Source organism: Sapajus apella, unplaced genomic scaffold (assembly GCF_009761245.1).
Source record: "Sapajus apella isolate SASKATOON/1434 unplaced genomic scaffold, GSC_monkey_1.0 scaffold80, whole genome shotgun sequence".
Lineage (NCBI taxonomy): Eukaryota > Metazoa > Chordata > Mammalia > Primates > Cebidae > Sapajus > Sapajus apella.
In genome coordinates this window covers 7773036-7795943 of record NW_022437020.1, presented here as the reverse complement: position 1 = coordinate 7795943, position 22908 = coordinate 7773036, and the positions used below count along the sequence as shown (strand labels likewise).

General features: G+C 35.8%; 1 protein-coding gene across 8 annotated transcripts in view; it reads right to left on the bottom strand.

Annotated features, from left to right (window-relative positions):
- The window catches only part of LRRC28 (leucine rich repeat containing 28), a 127942-nt gene that overhangs the window by 63019 nt on the left and 42015 nt on the right, over window positions 1-22908 (bottom strand). Inside the window, exon 7 of one of the 8 annotated variants that reach the window (XM_032252838.1) lies at window positions 4531-4613. The exons of the other annotated variants lie outside the window; for them this stretch is intronic. Coding sequence (XP_032108729.1) covers window positions 4531-4613 — 83 coding nt within the window. The remainder of the gene's footprint in view (window positions 1-4530; window positions 4614-22908) is intronic. 8 annotated transcript variants of the gene reach the window in all.

The following is a 22908-nucleotide window of genomic DNA, read 5'->3' as shown; positions in this document are numbered from 1 at the left end:
AGCACAGAGGCATGCTTATAACAATGATGTTCTTTTGTTTTTGGAATTATTAAGAAATTTGATTAGATCTTATTTAAACTTAAAATCACAAAGTCTTATTGGAATAAATGTATCTACAAGATTAATCTGATGGAATTAACAATGATCTGACTTTATAAATTTGGAATCGGGGTATATTTGTTTATTACACCATTTTCACATTTGGGAAGGTACAACCAGTTCCACCCAGTTTGGCAAAACCAAATCTATGCCTTACCTGGTCTGTTTAATGACCCAGAAATAGTTTTATTTGGGTTCACATCATGACCCATTAAGTCTCAGGGAGTGACTGCTTGCAGGGCTCAAACAGCACCAGCAGATTTCTTCCATGTTTTTTTCTTTTTTTCTTTTTTTTTTTTTTGACACAGAGTCTCCCTCTGTTGCCTAGGCTGGAGTGCAGTGGCATGATCTTGGCTCACTGCAACCTCCACCTCATGGATTCCAGTGATTCTTCTGCCTCAGCCTCCCAAGTAGCTGGGACTACAGGTGCACTCCACCATGCCCAGCTAATATTGGTATTTTTAGTAGAGATGGGGTTTCACCATGTTGGCCAGGATGATCTCGATCTCTTGACCTCGTGATCCTCCCATCTTGGCCTCCCAAAGTGCTGGGCTTACAGGTGTGAGCCACAGCACTCGGCCTCTCATGCTCTTATCACACTCCATTATAGCTGCATGCTTACTAGCATGTGTTCCCTCCTATAATTCCAAGTACATAACATGTTTCAAAGGCACCAGGAGTTAATCAGGTGTTGGGAGACTTGCTTTGGAACCTATCCAGCAATTATTTTGGTTCTAAAGAGTAATGGTCTACAAATTTAAACATGAACTCATGATTAACACTTTTATAACCCTTAGTAATACATTACTTATGGTCTGCCTGTAAAGGACACAAATGTCCATATTATAAAGGGCTTGCTATATATTCATAACTTTTGAATGTGTGGCAGGTTATATTTAGTAACAAATGACCACGATTTAAAGTTAACAATACCAGGAAGCACATTGAGAAAATCTATTAATTCTGCATTTTTCTAATATAAGCAATATACGAGAAGAACTTAAAGTTAGAAAAATTAAATTAGCAATTAAAAAGCCCTCTTAACAGAATATCTATTATATTTATAAAAGATAATTGGCCAGGCGCAATGGCTTACTCCTTTAATCCCAACACTTTGGGAGGACAAGGCAGGCAAATCACAAGGTCAGGAGTTCAAGACCAGCCTGTCCAACACGGTAAAACCCCACCTCTACTAAAAATACAAAAATTAGCTGGGTGTGGTAGCGGGTACCTATAATCCCAGCTACTTGGGAGGCTGAGGCAGGAGGATTGTTTGAACCCGGAAGGTGGAGGCTGCAGTGAATCAAGATCACGCTACTGCACTCCAGCGTGGGTGACAGACCAAGGCTCTGTCTCGGGGAAAAAAAAAAAAAACAACTGATAATTAAATATTACTTGGGAGCTTTAAAATAAAACGCTCGAGGCCAGGCACAGTGGCTCACACCTGTAATGCCAGCACTTTGGGAGGCCAAGGCAGATGATCACCTGAGGTTAGGAGTTCAAGACCAGCCTGGCCAACATGGTGAAACCCCGTCTCCACTAAAAAACACACAAAAAATTAGCCAGGCATGGTGGGGGGACCCGTAGTCCCAGCTACTCGGGAGGCTGGGATGGAGAATCACTTGAACCCAGGAGGCAGGGGTTGCAGTGAGCCAAGATCACGCCACTGTACCCTAGCCTGGCTCTGTCTCAAATCAATCAATCAATCAATCAATAAAATGCTCCCAAACATATGACATTTGAGAAATATAGGAAAAACGAATTTGATTCAAATATTTATGTCTAGGTGTCAAGTTTGCCAATTAATTCCCAGTAGAAATTTTTAAATGTTAAAGACAGTGCTGAAAAAAAAAATCACATTGTTTTGACATTTTACCTGGTGCTTTGTGTGTGACTAAATTATGCACTAGAATTTCATTCAGCATTCTTCCAAATAAGTTATTTCCCAGGTGTTCACTGAGTACCTAAACAGCTAGTCATTAAAGTATTCTTGCTAAGTTACAATTATGACTAACTGCTAGAGAGAAATAGCATTTATCTCTTTTTCAGATACATTGTCTTTGATTTTTAAAAGCATTTATTCTAAAACTTAGGTCTTTGTTATCGCTTTGTGTCTGTACACGGATTTCTATTTGGAAAAATCCTTTATGGTCCTCATTCTTCAAGATTCACGAAGATCACATAGGCAGATTTTCATTTTATGTTTTATTTTAGGGATGGTCAATTTTACAGACTTCTTCTAGGTAGGCTTTTTTCTCTTTACTGAGTTAGCACAATGGGGTTTTTGGGCTTTGGCCTGAATGAGGCCACTAGGTGTCTATTGTTGGTATAAAACTATTATAATCATGGCCTCAAGAAATATCACAGCATCATAGTCCAGAATAAAAATTTATTTTTTAACTTTACTACTTTTCACAGAATAAGTAAAAGCAATCTCTGTTTTACTCACTAGAAAGAATGACAATGATGACTGCTTTCATCTCACTTTCTAAATTCAAAAGAAGAAGAAATTTTAAAGGAAAACATTTTAGTGTACATATATTTCAAATTATCAAACTGATTCATTCCAGTTAATTTCTTTGAAATTCCCATAAAAAAACTACCACGGAAAATAGAAAGTGGTTGATGACCTCCACTGAGAGAACACTTAGAAATCACTAGAAAAACACATTATGCACAACACATAAATTAGTTTAAAAAAAATCTCTCCATTAATTAAAAGAATTACATATAAAATTCAGTACATAATTCTGATTTCTAAATATTAATATATAGCCTTTGTATGAAACAATAAGAAACTCACATCACAATTTACATGATGTTGGAAATAGATGCTCAGTGCTACAAAGAAAAATTAGCAGTGAGACAAAGGATATTTCAGCAATGCAATTTTTACTTCCTGGACTGCAGGATGGGTACTCTCACTAGCCATCTTGCCACCAGAGTACAATGAACAAAGGAAAACACACAAATTTTTTCCTTACGCATTTGGGGTCATCCTTACTGCTATGTCTGATCTCCACGGGCTGGAGCTAGACCTCACAATCTAAACTAAAACCCAATTGGCTAACAATTTAAAACTTTTCTGAACAGGTAAAAGCAATGGAGAGCTGGGACATGCCTGTGAGCACATCCAGCACAGATATCTTGGTTAAAGTACAAGGATACAGAGTGTACTACGTGCCTGTAAGCATGGCATGTCTAACTGCTACATAGAATAGGGATTAACAAAGTTATTAACTCACTTATTCTTTAAACAAGAAAAGATACTTTAAAAAGGAACTTTTCTACTTCCCACACATGGAAAAGTTGCATTAGAGATTTCTGAATATACATGTATTAGTTATTAATCTTAATATAAAAGCAAAGTCTCTAAATTTACTGCCTGCTCTTGTTTAGAGTTCTGAGATAACCACTTAGAGTGACAAAAATGACTCAAAAATGATTAATATCAGGGTAGAAATGAAATGTGGCACATAAAGATGTTATCTTTTCAAAATTTCCTATGCTGTTTAAATTTTTATTTCTATGCCCATGTACTACTTCTATAATAAAAATTATTTAATGGTGCCTCCTCACACACTTTGGGATTCCTTACAACAAGAAATACAGCAATTCTAAACACCTGTAACATTTTTATTTCTTAGTTGTATTTGCTTTAGCTAAGAATTATCACACTGAAATCTGTGATTAAAATTCTAAAAATCTGAGTTTCCTATTGATATTCTGATTCACTGAAATACAATGCAACAGAAAACAAAAATTTAATAAATGTGATATATAATGCTTTTATGCAAATCTATATTGCTGAGGGTCTCACAAGTTCTGTCATAAAAAATTTTTTAAATCTCATATTTCAGTTTCTGTCAAATACAAGTATTATAAAGTTATATGATGCTTCTAGTGAGAACACACAAAAACATATTTTCTTCAGATTTCTATTTATTTCCCAATCTTTCCAAAAATACTACAAAGAGGACTACTGCTTTGCTGCAAGCCAGTCAACACATACCAGAATTCAAAATCTTTTATTGCGCTCTATAAATCTTTTGCTGTGTACTGCATTAACAAAGTTTAAAATGCTCCTCAGTAATAAGAAGTAACAGAAGAGTGGAAAAGAACAATAAAACTTGTATGTTTACAGAAAATAGCAAACAGTTCAATGGTGCAGAGATGATGTGTGTTTTATAAGTTTTTTTTCAGGAATGCTTTAGTTGCAAATAAAATTTCCAGGAATATTAACATTTTCCAAATTAATTTTATGTTCTATTCTCCTATTATCTGAACTGGCAGGTTAGCAAATATAGAAATTATTTCAAAACAACACCCCAAAAAGCAACTTTTAAAAAATGAACTAAAAGAGAGCTGACATTTAATCTTTAAATTAACTTTAAGAAAAACCAAATGTCTGTAATAATGTTTACTACTGACCTTGTGGAACAACACACATCTCAAGTAGTGGTTAGTCCAACTGTGTTCACAGGAACACCAGTTAGGAGCAATGTTCCAATGGTCTGGTAAGTTTAGGAAAAACAATGTGCTATAGTGTTTATCATAATACACATCAGCATATCACAGAACATTACTGAGTCAGGAAATCCACTTAATTGTGATTCACCAGCAGGTTGCCATCCATTTGGCCACCACACACATTTTCACAGAACATGTAAACAAAGTTTAGAAACGGTTGGTCATCAACATTTTAAGGCACATTTTCCCTAGGTGCTCCATCAGAAAGGCATAAACATTTTTAATAGTTCTAAACTTTTTTTTTCCTTTTATATAGGAAAAATAAAAAGGAATTATTTTGGACTATCCTCAAGGGAAAAGAAATTAAAATGGGATACTAAATCCTAGTCTAACACTTGTGATCACTGGAATACTTGTGTACATGCAACATTTATGAGGCTCTGATTATTATAACTTTAGGCTCTCAGCTTTAAAAAAACTTTCCCTAACCAAAGATTTACATTTGTCTTTGGCTATATGAATCTGGAAGAATGACATAAATTCCATTGTCCTGCATGAGCCACACACCAAAAAAACGCAATACCAGTAAGATTACTAAATGTATGCTTGTAATAAGAATAATTAGCTAAAATGACAAGTTAAAGACTACTTTTTCCACTAGAAAGATTGATGTTCAAACATCTTATAGAGAAACTTAAAACTCAGGTTAGATGAAGGGGGTAAGAAGGTTTTCATACACTTTAAATCAGTTTACATACCCGGACGAATACCATCTCAGTAAACAGAAGAACATAAAAACATATTCTCAATGTTTTTGTCAATAACTGTGAACATGAGAACTTATACAATAACTTTAGAAGAAGTTCCACAGAATCAGAGATAATAGTGTTACAAATTTATAACAAAAATATGGATTCCACAGCTCTATTAGCTCCTTATATTTTTTAAAAATTTATTTATTTAGAGATAAGCTTTCACTCTGTCACCCAGGCTGCAGTGCAGTAGTGTGATCACAACTCACTGCAGCCTCAATCTCCCAGGCTTAAGTGATCCTCCCAAGTAGCTGAGACTATAGACATGTGTCCCCAGGCTAATTTTTTGTAGAGACAGGGTTTCATCATGTTTCCCAGGCTAATTTCCAACTCCTAGATTCAAGAGATTTGCCTGTCTCAGCCTCTCAGAGTGCTAGGATTACAAAGATGAGCCACCGTACCTGGCCAATATTTAAAAATAGTTAATTAAATAAATGTCTTGAGAATATTTTGAAAGAATAGCAGCCTTAGGGAGTGTGAAAAACTCAGTGAAGTTTCTCCACTAAAAACAAGCATAACACTGAATAAAACTGTGAAAAACAAACGATTTCAGGACTTTAGAAATCAACCAAAGGCAGACATTCAGTAGTGTTTGTTCGAGAAAACCTTCACTCAAGAACAGTGAAAGTCTGCAGCATTTCTTGGTTGGGATGGCTCCTATCCCATCCTACCCCCAGCTCAGTCTACAAGAATAGTTTATCAAAACAGGGCTAAGGAAACCAAAAGCTTGGCTACCAGGGAAAGCACCCTCAATTTGAGGCAGGGGATAAAATCCCACAGCTTTGTCACCTAAAAGTGGCAAACTCTGTAAGGCAAAGGAAAAAAAAAAGTGTCAACCAAGAATTCTACATACAGGAAAACTATCCTTCAATCATAAATTCGAAATAAAGGCATTCTCAGATAAATAAGAAATGATAAAATTAATTGCTAGCAAACCTGCCCTATAAGAAATATTAAAAGGGCTGAATGAAAATGATTATCAGATGGTAATTCAAAATAACAGGAAGGAATCAAGTTCTTTTGAATTTATTATGACTTGCTTTATGGCCTGGCATGTGATCTGTCCTGAAGAATGTTCTGTTTGCTGCAAAAGAATATGCATTCTGCTCCTGTTGAGTGAAGAGTTACCTTAGTAACTCTAGTTTCCTTGGTCAACAAATTTGTTCAAGTTTTCTATATCTTTGATTGTTCTCAGATGCCAAGAGAGGATTATTAAAATCTTCAACATAATTGAGTTATTTCCTCTTTCAATTCTGTCATTTTCTGCTTCATGTATTCTGGGCCTCTTTTGGTAAGTGCACCTACATTTAGAATTGTTGTATCTTCCTGATATACTGATCCTTTTATCATTATAAACTGTCCCTGTTTATTTCCAATATTTCTTGTCTTAAAGTGTATTGTGTCTGTTATTAAAAATAGCAGCTGTTACTAAACATCTACTATTTCCTGTTTTCATGGTGTTATTTTTTTCCTTCTTTTTATTTTGGCCTTATTTGTGCCTTTGATCCTAAACTGTATCTCTTCTGACAAAATATAGTTTGGGTCTTACTTTATTATCAAGTTGGAAAACTTCTGCCTTTTGATTGTAGTGTTTAGAATAGTCACATTTAATGTAATTACTGACGTTGTTATATTACATTTGTAATTCTGATATTTTTAAAATTACATCTAATGTCTTTTTATGTCTCTGTTTTTCCATTACTATTTTTTATCTCATACAGTCATGAACTGCATAACTATGTTTTGGTCAACAACAGACCACAGATGAGACAGTGGTCCCAGACGATTATAATGAAGCTAAAAAACTCCTATCACATAGTGAGAGTTGTAGCCATTGTAACAAACCTGCTATACTGTCAGTCATATAAAGAATAGTACATACAAATACAGTACATAATGACAGATAATAACTCTGTTACTGGTTTATTAATTATACTATACTTTTATTGTTGGAGCGTACTCCTTCTACTTATAAAAAAAATAACTGTAAAACAGCCTCAGGCAGGTCTTTCAGCAGACAGTCCAGGAAAATGCAACGACAGCTCCATGCATGCTACTGTCCCTGAAGACCTTCTGGTGGGACAAGATTTGGTGGAAGACAGCGATATTGATTACCTCCCTGTGTGGGCCTACACTAATGTGTGTGTTACTGTCTCAGTTTTTTTTGGAAAAAAGTCACATTGTGTTGTAATTGCCTACAGTATTCAGTATAGTACCATGCTGCACAGGTTTGTAGCCCAGGAGCAGTAAGTTATACCATATGGCTTAGGTGTGTAGTAGGCTACACTAACTAGGTTTGTTTAAGTGCACTTCATGATGTTCACACAGCAAAATCACCTAACAACACATTTCTTAGAATATATTCCCATCATTAAGCAATGCGTGACTGGCTGTAGAAATATTTGTGTGTTTTAATTTTCTTTATTCATTTTTTAGCTATACTTCTTGAGTTTTCTTTTTTAGTGATTGTTCTAGAAATCACAATACATATTAATCACAATATATTTCAGGTTGATACTGGCTTAATTCTGGGAAAACACAGTAATTTTGCTCCAATATAGCTCTGTTTCCACTTTTCTCATTGTTATGACTATTGCTTCAAACAATCTTTAGGGTTTTTTTTAAAAGAAATTAAGAAATATATATATTCAGTCTTTTATATTTCACATACATTTACCATATCAGATAGATCATATTCTAGAGCTGGGGTTGGTAAATTTTTCCAGTAAAAGGTCAGATGATAAATACTTCAGGCTTTCCAGGCCATGTACAGATTCCGCTGCATGTTCTTGGTTTTTTAAAGTACTCTTTAAAATTTCTAAATCATCCTGAACTTGCAGGCAATTAACAAGCACCACAAAAAGACCACTGGCCAGATTGGGCCTGTGTGTCACAGTTTGCCAAATGTTAGGATATAAAACAAGTCCTACTTAATTTCCTTTTTAACACTGAAAACATACAAGAACATAGTCTGACCACGACAGAATTAAACTGAAAATCAACAACAGGAAGAAACTTGAGAAATGTCCAAACATTTGGAAACTGAACAATACACTTGTAAAGCAACTCGTGGATAAAGAAGGAATTGTGAAGAAAATTAGAAAATATATTTGAAATGAATAAGAAGAAATATACAACATATCAAAATTCATGTAAAGCAACGAAAGAAGTACTTAACCTGAAATGTGAAATGCTACAAAGCTACTCAGCATGATGCCGCAAGTGGAAAATTATACACCTGACCTCATATGACAGGTTGCAGTAAAATGCAAGTACACAACACACAGTTTATTCCATGTCCCCAAAAGAGAAAAGACCCTCCCAGTCCTTTTTAGCTGAAATATATCTTTTCTGTGCATGCACAGACGCCCCCACACAAGCAAACCAACAAAGGGTAGTGAAATGGCATGTGTGCAGGCTAAGGACACCAACTGCAGCTTCCCCACTGTGCCCCACATAGTGCCAAGACCTACGTGCATTACTCACTGTGGGTTTTTTGTTTATTCTCTGCTTTGTGGTATAAAGATATTGCTGAAAATGTCAAAAAAGGCCTGCAAATACCTCTGTGGGTAACAGTGATAAGAAAAATAGGAAGCATTTGTGTTTATCTACAGCACAGAAAGTCAAGCTGTTGGAGAAACTGGACAGTAGTGCTGTGTGAAATACCTTACAGAAGAGTATGGTGTTGGCATGGCCACCATATATGACTTGAAAAAACAGAAGGATACGATTCTTAAATCTCTTGTAATTTATAACAGTTCTCCCTCTCCCTTCTTCATTTTCATGTCTTTCATTTACTTACATGGATTTTTGTCTTATAGAAATTTCAACATCCCGAATTTGGTTTATTGCGCCTTCATTGTGTCATTAAAAATACTCAGTTATCCCTTGTTCACTTTTCTCTGGCACGATGACATTATAACAAGAGGGCTACACACTTCCAATTTCTTCACACTGGGTAGCAGGACACAATGTCTGCTTGTCTCACTTTTAGCAACATTAAGATAAACTAGTAAATTCTAGTGTTATCAGCCTGATCCATTCAATACAAAACTTCCTACAAACTTTTACCTCTCAGGAAGCTACTAATGATTTTGCCAAGATGTTTCATTAGAAATTACAATTGCTGGTTTTTAAAATTCCATTATTCCTTCTATATATATTAACTATAATTATTCCATGTAGAAAAACTCTCCCTTCTTCAACTATTCCGTTACCCCGAAATGTAGTTGCTTTAAAAAAGGCAGAAAAATGTTTCTTTCCCTTTAAACTTTGAAGAACAAGTTGGTACCATAACAACCTCCAGAGTTTACCGCTAAGTTTTCAAGAGTATCATTACAAACTCATAGATGTTTCTATACCTGATATGTTTCAGTACATTTCAATCACTGCTTCTTATGGTTGAAAAGTCCACCTCTCAGGAGTCTCTGACTGATTCTGTTTTCCAGCACAGATGTCCCATTCGAAGGTGCATCTTCTACAAGTTGTGCCTCAAACTCAGCAACGCAGTTCATTTTAGTGGAAAATGGTTTTTAAAGGCTTCAATCTCTTTGGCCTGGAATTCTTCACTATCTTATTAGCTCACCAGTGCCTTCAAAACAGATTCCCCCAGACTCCCTACCCCGAGCTGTCCTCAAGAGAGGTCTGGTCTGAATTATCTAGTCTTCCAATTCTATAAGCAGAAGTCCTGAGAAAAGAAATTGTGGAAGAGAGTACCCAAAAGCTTTGAAAAGACATCTTCCCTCAGTTATATGTCACACATACAAATAAAGACTAGTTCCTAACAATCAACTAAGCCAGAGTAGAATTTGGAGAGGCTTCAGGAGTGGAGATTCAGATGACACTCTAGTTTTTTCAACCCAGGTGTTTGTTCCACAAATTTTCTTAATTCATCAGCCAAAAAACCTGCAAAATATCACCCTGACAGTGTACTTAAACAGCAAAAGCACAATTAAGAAACTAAATGGAAAATAACCACTAACAAGCCTAATTAGTATATTTACGCATGGTAGCAAAATGAGGATAACACCCACAAACATACAGTCTGCATTCCAAGATTCTTATAGAATGGCATAAACAAGTATTTATACTCCAAGTGCTAAGTTTATATATCCAAAGCTGAGGTGAGAATGGAGTGATACTACAGAAGAAAAGACAAGGGCACTATTCCTAAGCAGAATTAATTCTTTCTCTGAGATAGCAAAAACCACCACAAATTTCTTTATTAGTCTGCAGTTGAGCCTCAGATGAGACTCCAGCTCTGGCCAACCCAACCTTGACTGCAGCTTTCTGAGACCCTAAGGCAGGTCTAGCTAAGCTGTGCTTAGACTACTGATCCATAGAAACTGAGATAATAAATGTGTGTTGTTTTATGCCACTAAGTTTGTAGTAGTTTGTTATGTAACCATATATAAATAATACTAAAAGCTAGTACATGCCTTCTTTTTTTTTTTTTTTGGAGACAGGGTCCTACTCTATTGCCCAGGCTGAACTGCAGTGAAGCATTCATAGGTCACTGCAACCTCACATTTCTAGACTCAAGCAATCCCACCTCAGCCTCCCAAGCAGCTGGGACTACAGGCACGTGCCACCATGTCTAAGTTTTTTATTTTTATCTTTTGTAGAGACTGGGTCTTACTATGTTGCCCAGGCTGGTCTTGAACTCCCAGCTTAAGCGATCCTCCCACCTCGGCCTCCCAAAGCGCTGGGATTATAGGTGTGAGTCACTGTGCTCTGCCACTAGTACATGATTTTACTTTCCTCAATCATATAAAATATTTGAAACAGACCTTTTTTTTTAAAAAAGACTAAGTATTTGTTAATAGCTTAGGAAAAAAAAAAAAACACTGTACTAAGAATTGTAAGACTTAATATAAGTCTCAATTCTACCTTACTAAGTCACCTTGGGTAGGGTTCATAACCTCTCAGAGCTTTGCGATTTCTTATTTATAATCAGGGATAAAACTTGCCCGGTTGGTAAAAGAAAATGAGTGAGACACTGTGAAAATTATAAAGCACTAAATAAGACAAAATCCAACTGCTTCTTATCAACAGTTCTGCTGCCACTCTAGTGCATACCATCATCATTTCTTGTCGGTGTTATTTTGGCAGATTCCTAACTTATCTCTCAGTTTTTGTTGCGGGCCCCTCCTTTACAGTTATCTGAGTCATTCTTTTAAACATAAATGAGATCATATTACTCCTCTGCTCAAAATCCATCAGCGACTTCCCCGCATATCCAGAATAGAATCCACAGTGATCAAGGTCACACATAATTAAGTCTTTACTGTTAACAAGTATAGAATATTGCACCTTAACGAGATTTTCAATTGCAGGATCTTTAGTTTCCCTTTAAAAATAAGATGAGTGTTGGAAGTCAGGAAAACAAAGGCAAGGCTAGTGACGGAGGAACTATGAGCCAGTCTTCATGGAGCGTGGACACTAAGAGGTTAGGAATAAAGGAAGGCAAAAAATGAGATGAGGAAGAGGGTAAACTTATTGAGTACATACTTTTGATCTGAGAACTTTTCTATATGTCACAACTTTTACATTTTAAAAAATGAATGAACTGGATTAGAACCTTTGGTCTCTCTGGCTAGGACTAGGCATCTATCTACCTTATTCAGCTATTCAAAAGGAGGGGAATAGATCTTTTTTAAAACAATTTTTATAGATTAGTAATGTTCTGACCACTTCAGTTAAGAATTTTTTGATATTTAGTATTCTTTCTTATTTACACTTTTGGACGGTATTTACAGGATGGGAAATCTTACTGGTCCTAAAGTCCATGGGATTTGACAACTTAAGTTTATATTAAATCCACTTTGTTCCATGCATGATATGGACCCTGCACACTGTATCTTTCTCCATACCCGACCCACAGGGTCTCAAGTATCAAAACTGTTCATTTCTATCAGTCAAAATCTAGTAAACGATGAGATAAACTCTCTCTCTCCATGAAAACATGCTTCAGAATTACCTGCCTCCAGTGTTTACATACAGTTTAAAGGCAATCAAACAAAGATCACCACAGTGAACAGTGGGCCCCATTCTGACAATGAATGGCAGAGGCTGAATAAATACATAATGGCTTGAAGGAGAAAAGATGCAGACTAATCCTCAGGGCTTCGAGGCTCTTTTCCAAATTCAGAGGCAATGGACCTTAAAAGGACCAAAGATGTGCCAGACAAGATGCACCAGCAAAAAGGAAGTGTCAGTGGATAGGAAAGCAGCCCGTGCACAAACACTCAGCAAGGAAACTGCTGCAGACCAACCTCAAGTGCTAGCATGACACAGAACCCTCATGACCCGCACAGGGCAGGACAGACAATAGACACCAAGGTCACCCAGCCAAGCCAGTGCCACAGCCAAGGTATAAGATTAGGCTTCTTTTAAAACCTGTCAGAGCTTTCTTTCATTTCCTCACACAGAAGCACAATGCATATGTGTATTATTGACTCCTTTATATTATGCTATATGGAAGGGTATTACAAATACATAAAAATCATTTAACAAAATTAACAATAATTTTCATACATTATTTACCTGAAAGAGAGAGCTTTTAAGCATTGTCAAAAAATGCGAAATTAAAAACACAAATATGAAGGGTAATTTTTAATTTTGGAAAAGGAAAACAATATGTCATTTTGTGTGTATATGTATTTAAACCAAACTGACTTTATTTAGGTGGCAGCGGGCTAGCTGAGCTCCTTTAAATAGTCAGGGATTTGCAAAGTGCAAAGCTCATGTAACATCATCTGTGTTTTCCTCAAATCCCCATCGGTCCATTTGCTTAAGAAACCCATGCTTCCTGGCGGCGCGCCGGCATACCAAACCTGCCCAGTCGTGCATAGTTTTATTTCTGTTACTAAATTAGGAAACCGAGTGGGCAATGTCTGGGCCAACAGCAAAGAGAAGTGGCTCAGCATCATTAGCCTGCAAGTCTCCCTAAAAGCCACATCATTACAAGATATTTAATTTTTAATTAGAGATAACAAAGTAATTTAGCCTAATGCAAAATACTAAGAAATAATTAAATGACGACAAAGGGAAAGATCCAAATGTTTAACAAAAGTATTCTTCTGAATAGCCTTAGTCATGATGTTAAAAATAAATGAACTACCACCACTCAAGGCTTAATTTCTCAATGACTGAAACTAAAATACTGCCCTCTTTTTCTAAGCGATGAAGGAGAAATGTGAAGTTATGCATCACAATTCTTACAAAGATATACTAATATACTTTACATAGAGCTTAGTTTGAACATTCAAGGAGATTTGACTGGAGAAACACAAAGAAGGATTTCAAGAAAATAAAGCTACTGTTTTTATTTTCAAATTAATTTATAAATGACAGAAAAATACAGAAGGAAAAGTATGTAATATTCCTCTTTCCAAATTTTACTGGCCCCTAATTAGCATATCACAGGGTCTTTAGAAAGAGATAGTAGCTATTAACATTCCTTAAAGTATTTTAAACAAACCCTGATATTTCGTGGAAAGCTAAAACTTGAATCCTGAAGCTGTTAGGAGAACTTTAGTTCTATCAATATCAGAAATAGTTTTTTCTCATATACATTTTGTTAAATTCAAACATTATTAACATTTTCTTAATTTCAAAGTAGCATTTGTTTTACTTTAGTTCTGTAAAAAGATAAATAATTAAATGAATATGTGCTAGAAAATCTACATCTTTATATAGATGATTTACGTATTTAAATACCAGAATTTAGAAATTACAGAAAACTTAAACAAAGCTTCGGTGCTGTAAAAGCCTTGAAAGACTTGTCAACCATAACTAAAAAAAAGATGTTCACAATATTTACTACCATTTAGCAAGAGAGAAAATTCATTCATATTTATAAAAAAGCCTGAGAGATGAACTCTTCCAATAACCATCCTGGTTGCCGGCATGCCTTCATCTAGTCTCCTTTTATATAGGTATTTACATGATCTCTAGAGGACAGCAAAATACACCTAGCTCATCTGATATGTGAGCAGGACCAGAGGATTGGGGTGGGCCACAGAGTCTCAAGTCTCTCCCTATAACGCTGGTAAGAGGCACACTGCTGTGGAGCTCCAACAAAATGAGAGAAGCAAGGCTAAAATCGTAAGCATTTTTACATAAATTAAAAAAAAAAAAATAGACCAAGTGATTAGAAATTATATTGAATAGGGCTGTGATCGCCACAGATTACTTTAATAAATGGTCTTTCAGACCCTCATCCTTGCTAATATTGCTACCCATACACATAAAGAAATATATATATAAAGCCGGATGCAGTGGCTCACACCTGTAATCCCAGCACTTTGGGAGGCCGAGGTGGGTGGATCATTAGATCATTTGAGGTCAGGTGTCTGAGACCAGCCTGGCGAACATTGTGAAACCCTGTATCCATTAAAAATACAAAAAAATGAGCCAGGTGTGGTGGTGCACACCTGTAATCCCAGCTACTTGGGAGGCTTAGGCATGAGAATCACTTAAACCCAGGAGGCAGACGTTGCAGTGAACCAAGGTCATGCCATTGCACTCCAGCCTAGCGGACAGAGTAAGACCCTGGGGAGGGGAAGGGATGGGAGGGGAGGAGAGGGGAAAAAGAAAGAAACTGAGAGAGAGACAAAGATGGGACGGAGGGAGGGAGGGAGGAAGTAGAAAAGAAAAATAAATGGAGTGCCAGAAAAAGGAAAAATAAATTTTGCTCTTCAAAAAACACCCCAATTAAAAAAAAATACACAAACCATAGACTGAGAAAAAAATTTGCAAATCATAGATCTGATAAATGACTTGTATCCAGATAATCACAGGGGCTGACAAACTTGCTGTAAAGGGCTATTTAGTAAATATTTTAGGTTTTACAAACCATATGATCACTGTCACAACTACTCAACTCTGCCACTGTAGCATAAAAGCAGCCATAGACAATGTAAACGAATAGGCATAGGCTGTGTTCCAAAAGCCTTCATTTACTAAATCAGATGAAGTGCTAGATTTGGCCTACAGGTCAGAGTTTTCTAATCCTTGGTCTCTAGCATATCTGTACAGGTTATCTGATTCTGATTCTCCGAGAGCTATTTTACAATCTTGTAAACTATAAATAACTGATAGCAATGTAAATAATCCTTGTTTATAAACACGCACATAAATTACATCCAGTGGGGGGGGACAATGCTCTGTGGAAAAAACCACCTTTACCTCCATTTGAATATTCATTTACATTCTTTTTTTTTTTTTTTTTTTTTTTTGAGACAGAGTTTTGCTCTTGTGCCCCAGTCTGGAGTGCAATGGCATGATCTTGGCTCACTCCAACCTCCACCTCCTGGGTTCAAGCGATTCTCCTGCCTCAGCCTCTTGAGAAGCTGGGATTAAAGGCATACGTCACCATACCCAGCTAATTTTTGTATTTTTAGTAGAGACAAGATTTCATCATGTTGGCCAGGCTGATATTGAACTCCTGACCTCAAGTGATCCACCCAAAGTGCTAGGATTACAGGCATGAGTCACCGTGCCCAGTCCATTTTTCTATTCTTTATCTATAAATGTGTTTGTTCTAGGGATTCTCCTTGAACTGGTTATAACATTTCATCAATTTACTCATTAGTGAGTTAAATAAAAGCTTTACTACATTTTAATTTTTTTAATCTGTATGGGAGTCACGATCTTAGCTTTTTTGTGAAAATTATCCATTAACACAAGTATACATAAAGAACTCTTATAACACAATAAGAAAATAAACACCTCAATTTTAAAATGGCTAAAAGATATAGTTAATATTTGCCAAAGAGATGGCAAACAAACCTGTGAAAAAGTCCTTAGTCTTTAGTTATTAGTGAAATGCAAATTTAACACACAATGAGATGTCACTATACAGCAACTAGAATAGCTACAATAAAAAAGACTGAAGATACCAAATGTTGGCAAGGACGAGAAACTGGAACCCTCATATGCTGCTAGTGGGAATGTGAAACGGTAGAGCCACTTTGGAAAACAGTTCGGCAGTTTCTTTCAAAGTTAAAAAAACATCCATCAGTTCTACTCCTAGGTATTTATCCAAGACAAAGGAAAATATATGCCCACAAACAGCCTGTACACAAATGTTTATAGCAGCCTTATTCCTAAGAGCCCAAACTGGAGACAGCCTAAACAACTGATGAATAAACCAAATATGGCACATCCACACAATAAAACATTACTAAGCAATAAAAGAAACAAGCTCTAAAACATGAAATTATACACATTTACATGAAATTTCTAGAAAGTCAAAACTATAGAGACAAAAAGCAAGATCAGCGGTTGGTTGCGGGTAAGAACATAGGCTAGCAATAAACAGGTACTAGGAACCTTTTGCAACGAAGGTAGTATTCTAAAACTAGACTGTAATGAGGGTTCCTAAACTGTGGACATTGAATCAAGTTAATCAATTATACATGTAAAATGATGAATTTTATGATATGTTAACTGCACTTCAACAAAGCTATTAAAAAACCAACAGCTTAAAAAATTATTAACTCACATCAAGAACAAAATTATTGACAAGTGTCATAAAGTTTAACAAGATATTATTTAGACGGCATTTAAAAGGGTATCGAGGGAAAAAAAGTGATGTATAGAATATACATTGTAAATCAGAATATATAATGTCCTGGGGATAAGGAAATCAAGATTCTCTTTCCTGTTATACCATTATATATCATAATTTTACATGTTTCTGATTTAGAAGTAGTTAGAAATTTAAACTACAGCTAGGAAACAAACACCGGTAATATGTAAACTCTCACACCCTATTATGTCATCTCTTTTAGCAGCAGAAGCAAATTTTCAAAGGCATCCTTTTAAGTCCTCCATAAAATCAAACCTGCTAGAGCTAGTATAAATTTTAAAATGTTGAGTTTTACTGGTAGGATGAATACCAGAATCCATCAAGTTAAAATTTGCCTACCACGCTGGATGAGAAAATGGAGACACAGAGGGATCAAGTAACAATAATTTTATAGGCTTTTGCTTTATTGAAGGTTAGTACTTAAAGGTTTATAGAATTCCAGTTGTGGGAAACTTTAATAGCTTTATCTATAAAGTTCAAAAGCAATTTCATGGGATATCATAAGCAAACCAAGAATATTCAAATAAAATAGATACGGTGGTTGGTATTTTAGAAAAAAAATTAAGAAGTACAGAATAGATAAAATTATTAGTAACTATGATTTATATGATTTATAAAGTTGATATTAAAAGCCTCAAAAGAAAAATGTTAAAATGTTCACTTTTCCCTTTTACTTAAAAATTAATAGTATTCTATAGTCTATATTTAATATTACACTCACTTAAAAACAATACAAATATTTGACTCTTAGATTGCTAAATAATTTAAATAATGTAGGGATTTGGTCTATGTAAAATACATATTCAACTATGCTATTGGATCTTCTCATTTAAAGAGAACGAGTTATGGGACTTCCATCTCTGAACAAGAGCTGCTCCTCTGATGGATAAAAACACTGCAAGACAACACCCTGTGCTTATAAAACAGTAATGGTAATTCTTCCTTCACAGGTTATGTACTCAGCTGTACAGAAAAATTACATCACAGTACTACATCTTGAACATGTATTATTCAGTTTCCTAGTGATATCAGGTAATAGAAGAATAGCACCACAGAAATCCTAACTTTGATTCAGGACATATATAACAATGTGCATATTTGTGCACACTTTCGTTTACTTTATTTTTTGACAGTGTCCCTCTGTCACCCAGGCTAGAGTGCACTGGCACAATCTTGGGTCACTGCAGCCTCCACCTCTTGGGTTCAAGCAATTCTCATGCCTCAGCTTCTTGAGGGGCTGGGATTACAGGTGTGCACCATCACGTCCGGCTAATTTTTGTATTTTTAGTAGAGACGGGGTTCACCATGTTAGCCAGACTGGTCTCAAACTCATGACCTCAAGTGATCTGCCCGTCTTGGCCTCCCAAAGTGCTGGGATTACAGGCATAAGACATGGTGCCTGACCTACTGTGCATACTTTAAAAAATATTTTCCAATGTACATTTGTTCTGCTTTAGATTAAACATTATTTTCAGTCTGTAAACAGAAAATTATAAGAATTCTTTGATTACTCAATTGAATATTTTAATAATTAAAACTTTAATCTTATATATGAGACTTGTTCTCTCCTTCATAAAACTATGCATTTATATTTTAAAACTAGGTAAAAATGGATAAAGAAAAATTCTAAGACTTTATATTACTATAAATATCTATATTTATCTTTCAGCATTTTTCCACATACTTTTCAATTATTTTGACATCTCATGATAATGACTATGAAATTACAGTAAAAACTATCTGATTTAAAAAAAATGGATTCATGTTAGAACCTAAACACATAAGAAAATAGTATGACTTCTGTAAAACCTGTTATTAAAAAAAAATTAGTCACTAATATTAGTATGTAAATTCACAGTAAAGTGAAGAATGTCAAACTTCTGAAATTTAAAAAAGTCATCAAAACAGCTCTGCCAGACTTTAGTTCTCCTTCCGATTATGTCAGGAGTAGATATGTAAGCAGATCCAGCTAAGAAGTAGATCAGACATATAAACAACTAGTGATATTTATTATAAGCATATAAAGATATTCATTTTTCAAGCCATTCCTCACTTCCACAATCAGTTTTGACTTCATGTTTTCCTACCACCTACAAAAAAAAATGCAGTGAAAACCAAAACTTCTCTGAAACATCAAAGTATCTGCTTAAAATGTCGACTTTTAATAAAAGGATTAATAAAAAGGATTAAACAACTACTATGCACATTGAATGGGGGGTTCAAAACAATGTCAAACAACATTGTAAAAATTACTTCTCTTACATCAACCCTTGGCAAGTCATAAAGCTTTTCACTCACTAAAGCAATTGTTAACTCTAAACTTACTAGCAGAACAGCAATCTGATTTAAATTAAAACCTTTAACAAGTTAAAACATAATTACAGACGAAGTAAAGCAACAGCATGTTCAAATAAATGAAAAATAAAACATTTTGCATATTAAATATACTAACTTTTAAAAAACACTTATTTTGGTCTCTATATTATATATACCTATATTTGAAATCTATATTATATCCATGTATATAATACATGTAGATATGCTATATTAATTTTTCTTCACTATTTACATGAAATCATAATTTTCTGATTATGTCACAAAACATCTTGAAATCAAGGTAGAAAAATCAACTACATCATTTTAATATATTGAAATTAAGGTAGAAAAATCAGCCGAAACTATAAAATAATTATACATGAACATACTATCTTTGTTAACGTATTTATCTAAAACCTACTTTTGCCAAATTTTAGTTAATAAATGTAATACATCAAATCACTATTCATATATTTTAAAACTTGAAAGTTCTTTAGTAAAAACAAAATATTAAACCATATTTTGCCAAGATAGCAAAAGGTACGGTAGGAACTACTCCATGCCACCGCTAAAATATTACAGGCTGATTTAGATACAAAAATAACAAGGCCAGGCATGATGGCTCGTTCCTGAATTCCCAGCACTTGGGGAGGCCGAGGCAGGCAGATTGTCTGAGGTCAGGAGTTCGAGACCAGCCCATCTCTACTAAAAATATAAAAATTAGCCAGGCGTGATGGCACATGTCTGTAATCTCAGCTATTCGAAAGGCTGAGGCAGGAGAAGCACTTCAACCTGGGAGGCAGAGGTTGCAGTGAACCAAGATCAAGCCACTGCACTACAGCCTGTGGGACAGAGCCAGACTCTCCATCTCACAATTAGATCTCTGAAGTCTCACTAATAGGTTAGGTCTAATAAAACACATCTTCTCAAGAAAATTCACTTGAGGATACTAAAAACACTTATATATTTATTAGGTTTTTAAAAATGTCCTCAATTCCTGGTATTCATCATAAACAAATTGTTATGAACTCACTATAAGCTTCTATCATGCAACCACATTTTCAGCTATTTATTTAAATGAAGGGTTTTACCTAGGAAATAGCTGGTCAAATCTGTATTTGAGAGAGAGAATCCTGGAAGCAGTGTGAATGATGGATTATGAGATGGATACATTACAGAGATAAATAGTGGAAAATACCCACACCAAATCATTTGCTCCTGCATATCACCCTCACACCAGCTTAGTGCCCACACATCACACCTGCCCTCCTTAACTGACCTCAGGGCTGTCATCACTGTTCCCACACAGCGCCAAGCCTATAATACACCATGCTGTCATAAATTAATTCTATAAGAAGTACTGTGTGTGAAGCGAATTGCGATCACTTGGGTTATGGGTTAGTTGCTTTTAAATCTTTTCACAAAGGAACGGGCCCTGGAAAGGAGCTCAACATGCCTTAGGCAGTAAGCATGATTGATGGTAGAGGCTTTCCAAGTCTGAGCAACCAACTTTTCTTCTTTTGCCTTTTTTTTAAAGTATTGCCGTAATGAACTTTTGTTTTTCAGACATCTGGCAAGTTTTCCACCATTTCGCATTACACCTTTCCTAAAAAGGGTATTTTCTGTATTTATTTGACACTGAGAAGGATACATGGTCCAGAAAAGAAATCTTTTCTTTTAGAATAATTTTAACAGCCATTTTTATCCTAAGGTTTTGCCCAATTTTCAAAGCTTGTAAAAGTTTGTAAATAATATTTAAAAGCCTTAACTCCATTTATAAGAAGATTTTACAATAGTTGACAGTTTATCTACAGTAAACGTATTTTCCTGAGAAATGTTTTATCTATTATACCATGATAATTTAATGTAAAAATCTAAATTAAAAATCTATTACAAAGTTAATATATGTATATTTAATTGTACTATAAAGCTACTTTACTAATAAAGTACCATATCTGTTACAAAGTTACGATTAATAAGGTAACTTTAGGTCTGTAACAGTCATTGAGGGCCAAGCATAATGGCTCACACTTTTAACCCAGCATTTAGGGAGGCCAAAGCAAGAGGATCACTTGAGTCCAGGAGTTTGAGACCATCGTGGGCAAGAAAGCAAGACCCCACGTCTACCAAAAAATAAAATTAAAAAAAAATCAAAGAAAATTAGTCAGGCAGGGTGGTGCATGCTTATAGTCCTAGCTACTCAGGAGGCTGAGACAGGAGAATGACTTGAGCCCAGGAGGTCAAGGCTGCAGTGAGCTATGATTACTCTACTGCTCTCCAGCCTGGGTGACAGAGTGGGATCCTGTCCCTAAAAAAAGAATAAAATAAAAAATGAAATTATTGAAAGAACAAGTTCTGAATACGAGTTTAGGGCTCTGGTAGATAACTTTTTAATTTTTGGGGGATGGAGGTCTGCTCTTGTTGCACAGGCTGGAGTGTAATGGTGTGATCTCAGCTCACTGCAACCTCTGCTTCCCGGGTTCAAGTGACTCTCCTGCCTCAGCCTCCTAAGTACCTGGGATTACAGGTGCCCACCACCACACCTGGCTAATTCTTCTTGTATCTGGTAGATAATTTATTCATTTATTCAGTGGACATCTAGCAAACTGAGGCAGATTGTTAGATTTTGTCCCTTCACACATTAGTTGTCAAAATGGGTATCTCAAGCTCTCAGCACTGTGTACCAGGATAATCATTAGCTACAATAAGACACTCAGTGCTTCTTTCTCCTCTCCATCTAATCTCTTTTTGGAAGTACTGCTTGCAGTTTAAATATTAGACAATAAAATATTATAAGCTCCCTTGAAGTCTGGATCCAGATCTTGTTCTCCTTCTTGGTGCCTACTTTCTCTAGTACATAGCATGGTATACTTTGCAGCAGTAAGTATTATTTTGTTAAGCAGATTAAATAGTAAGTCCCCCCTAGTCATGCAGATAACTGCACAAAATAGAGAAAATCTATTTACATATATTGCTGACCACACATACATAGCCTGGTGACACCAGAAGGATGCTCTGCCAGAGATTAATTTTTTAGATTCTTTTTTAGTGAGAGAAGTGCTAGCTAGTTATTTTGCCAGGCTGATGTGTAATCAGTGAAAAGCTGAGTCTCCCAGAAGAGTAAATCACCCAAAATTACCATGGTATCTGTGTAAGGAGGGTAATGTGGGGTGAAGAGCCTTGAATATCTGGGGACAGGAGGCACAATAACACACTCCGTGTTTTGAGAATTCAAAATGAGGGTTGCTCTGTTCTTCTTTTGAACTGTTCACATAGTATGTAGGCACAATGGAAGTGATAAGGAAACGAGGGCTAACTCAGTGTTCCTGGGCCACCTGTCATTCCTAGAAACTGTTAACACAGGGAATTCAAATATGGAGCTCCTGTTCCCAGGCTTGTGACTACAAGGTGGGATCAGCACCTCTGAAAAATCACTGCAGCCTGTGCCAATACACTCTCAACAAATAGGGTAGTAAGCAACAGTGGAAGCCCTAGAGGGACCATGCCCTGGTTGTTTTTATGTCCTCTGTAGGAAAAAGGCTGATCCACTCCTCACCTCCACATGAGATCAGTAAGCACAGAGGTTTCACAATTCAGGTGGCAATGGGACAGATC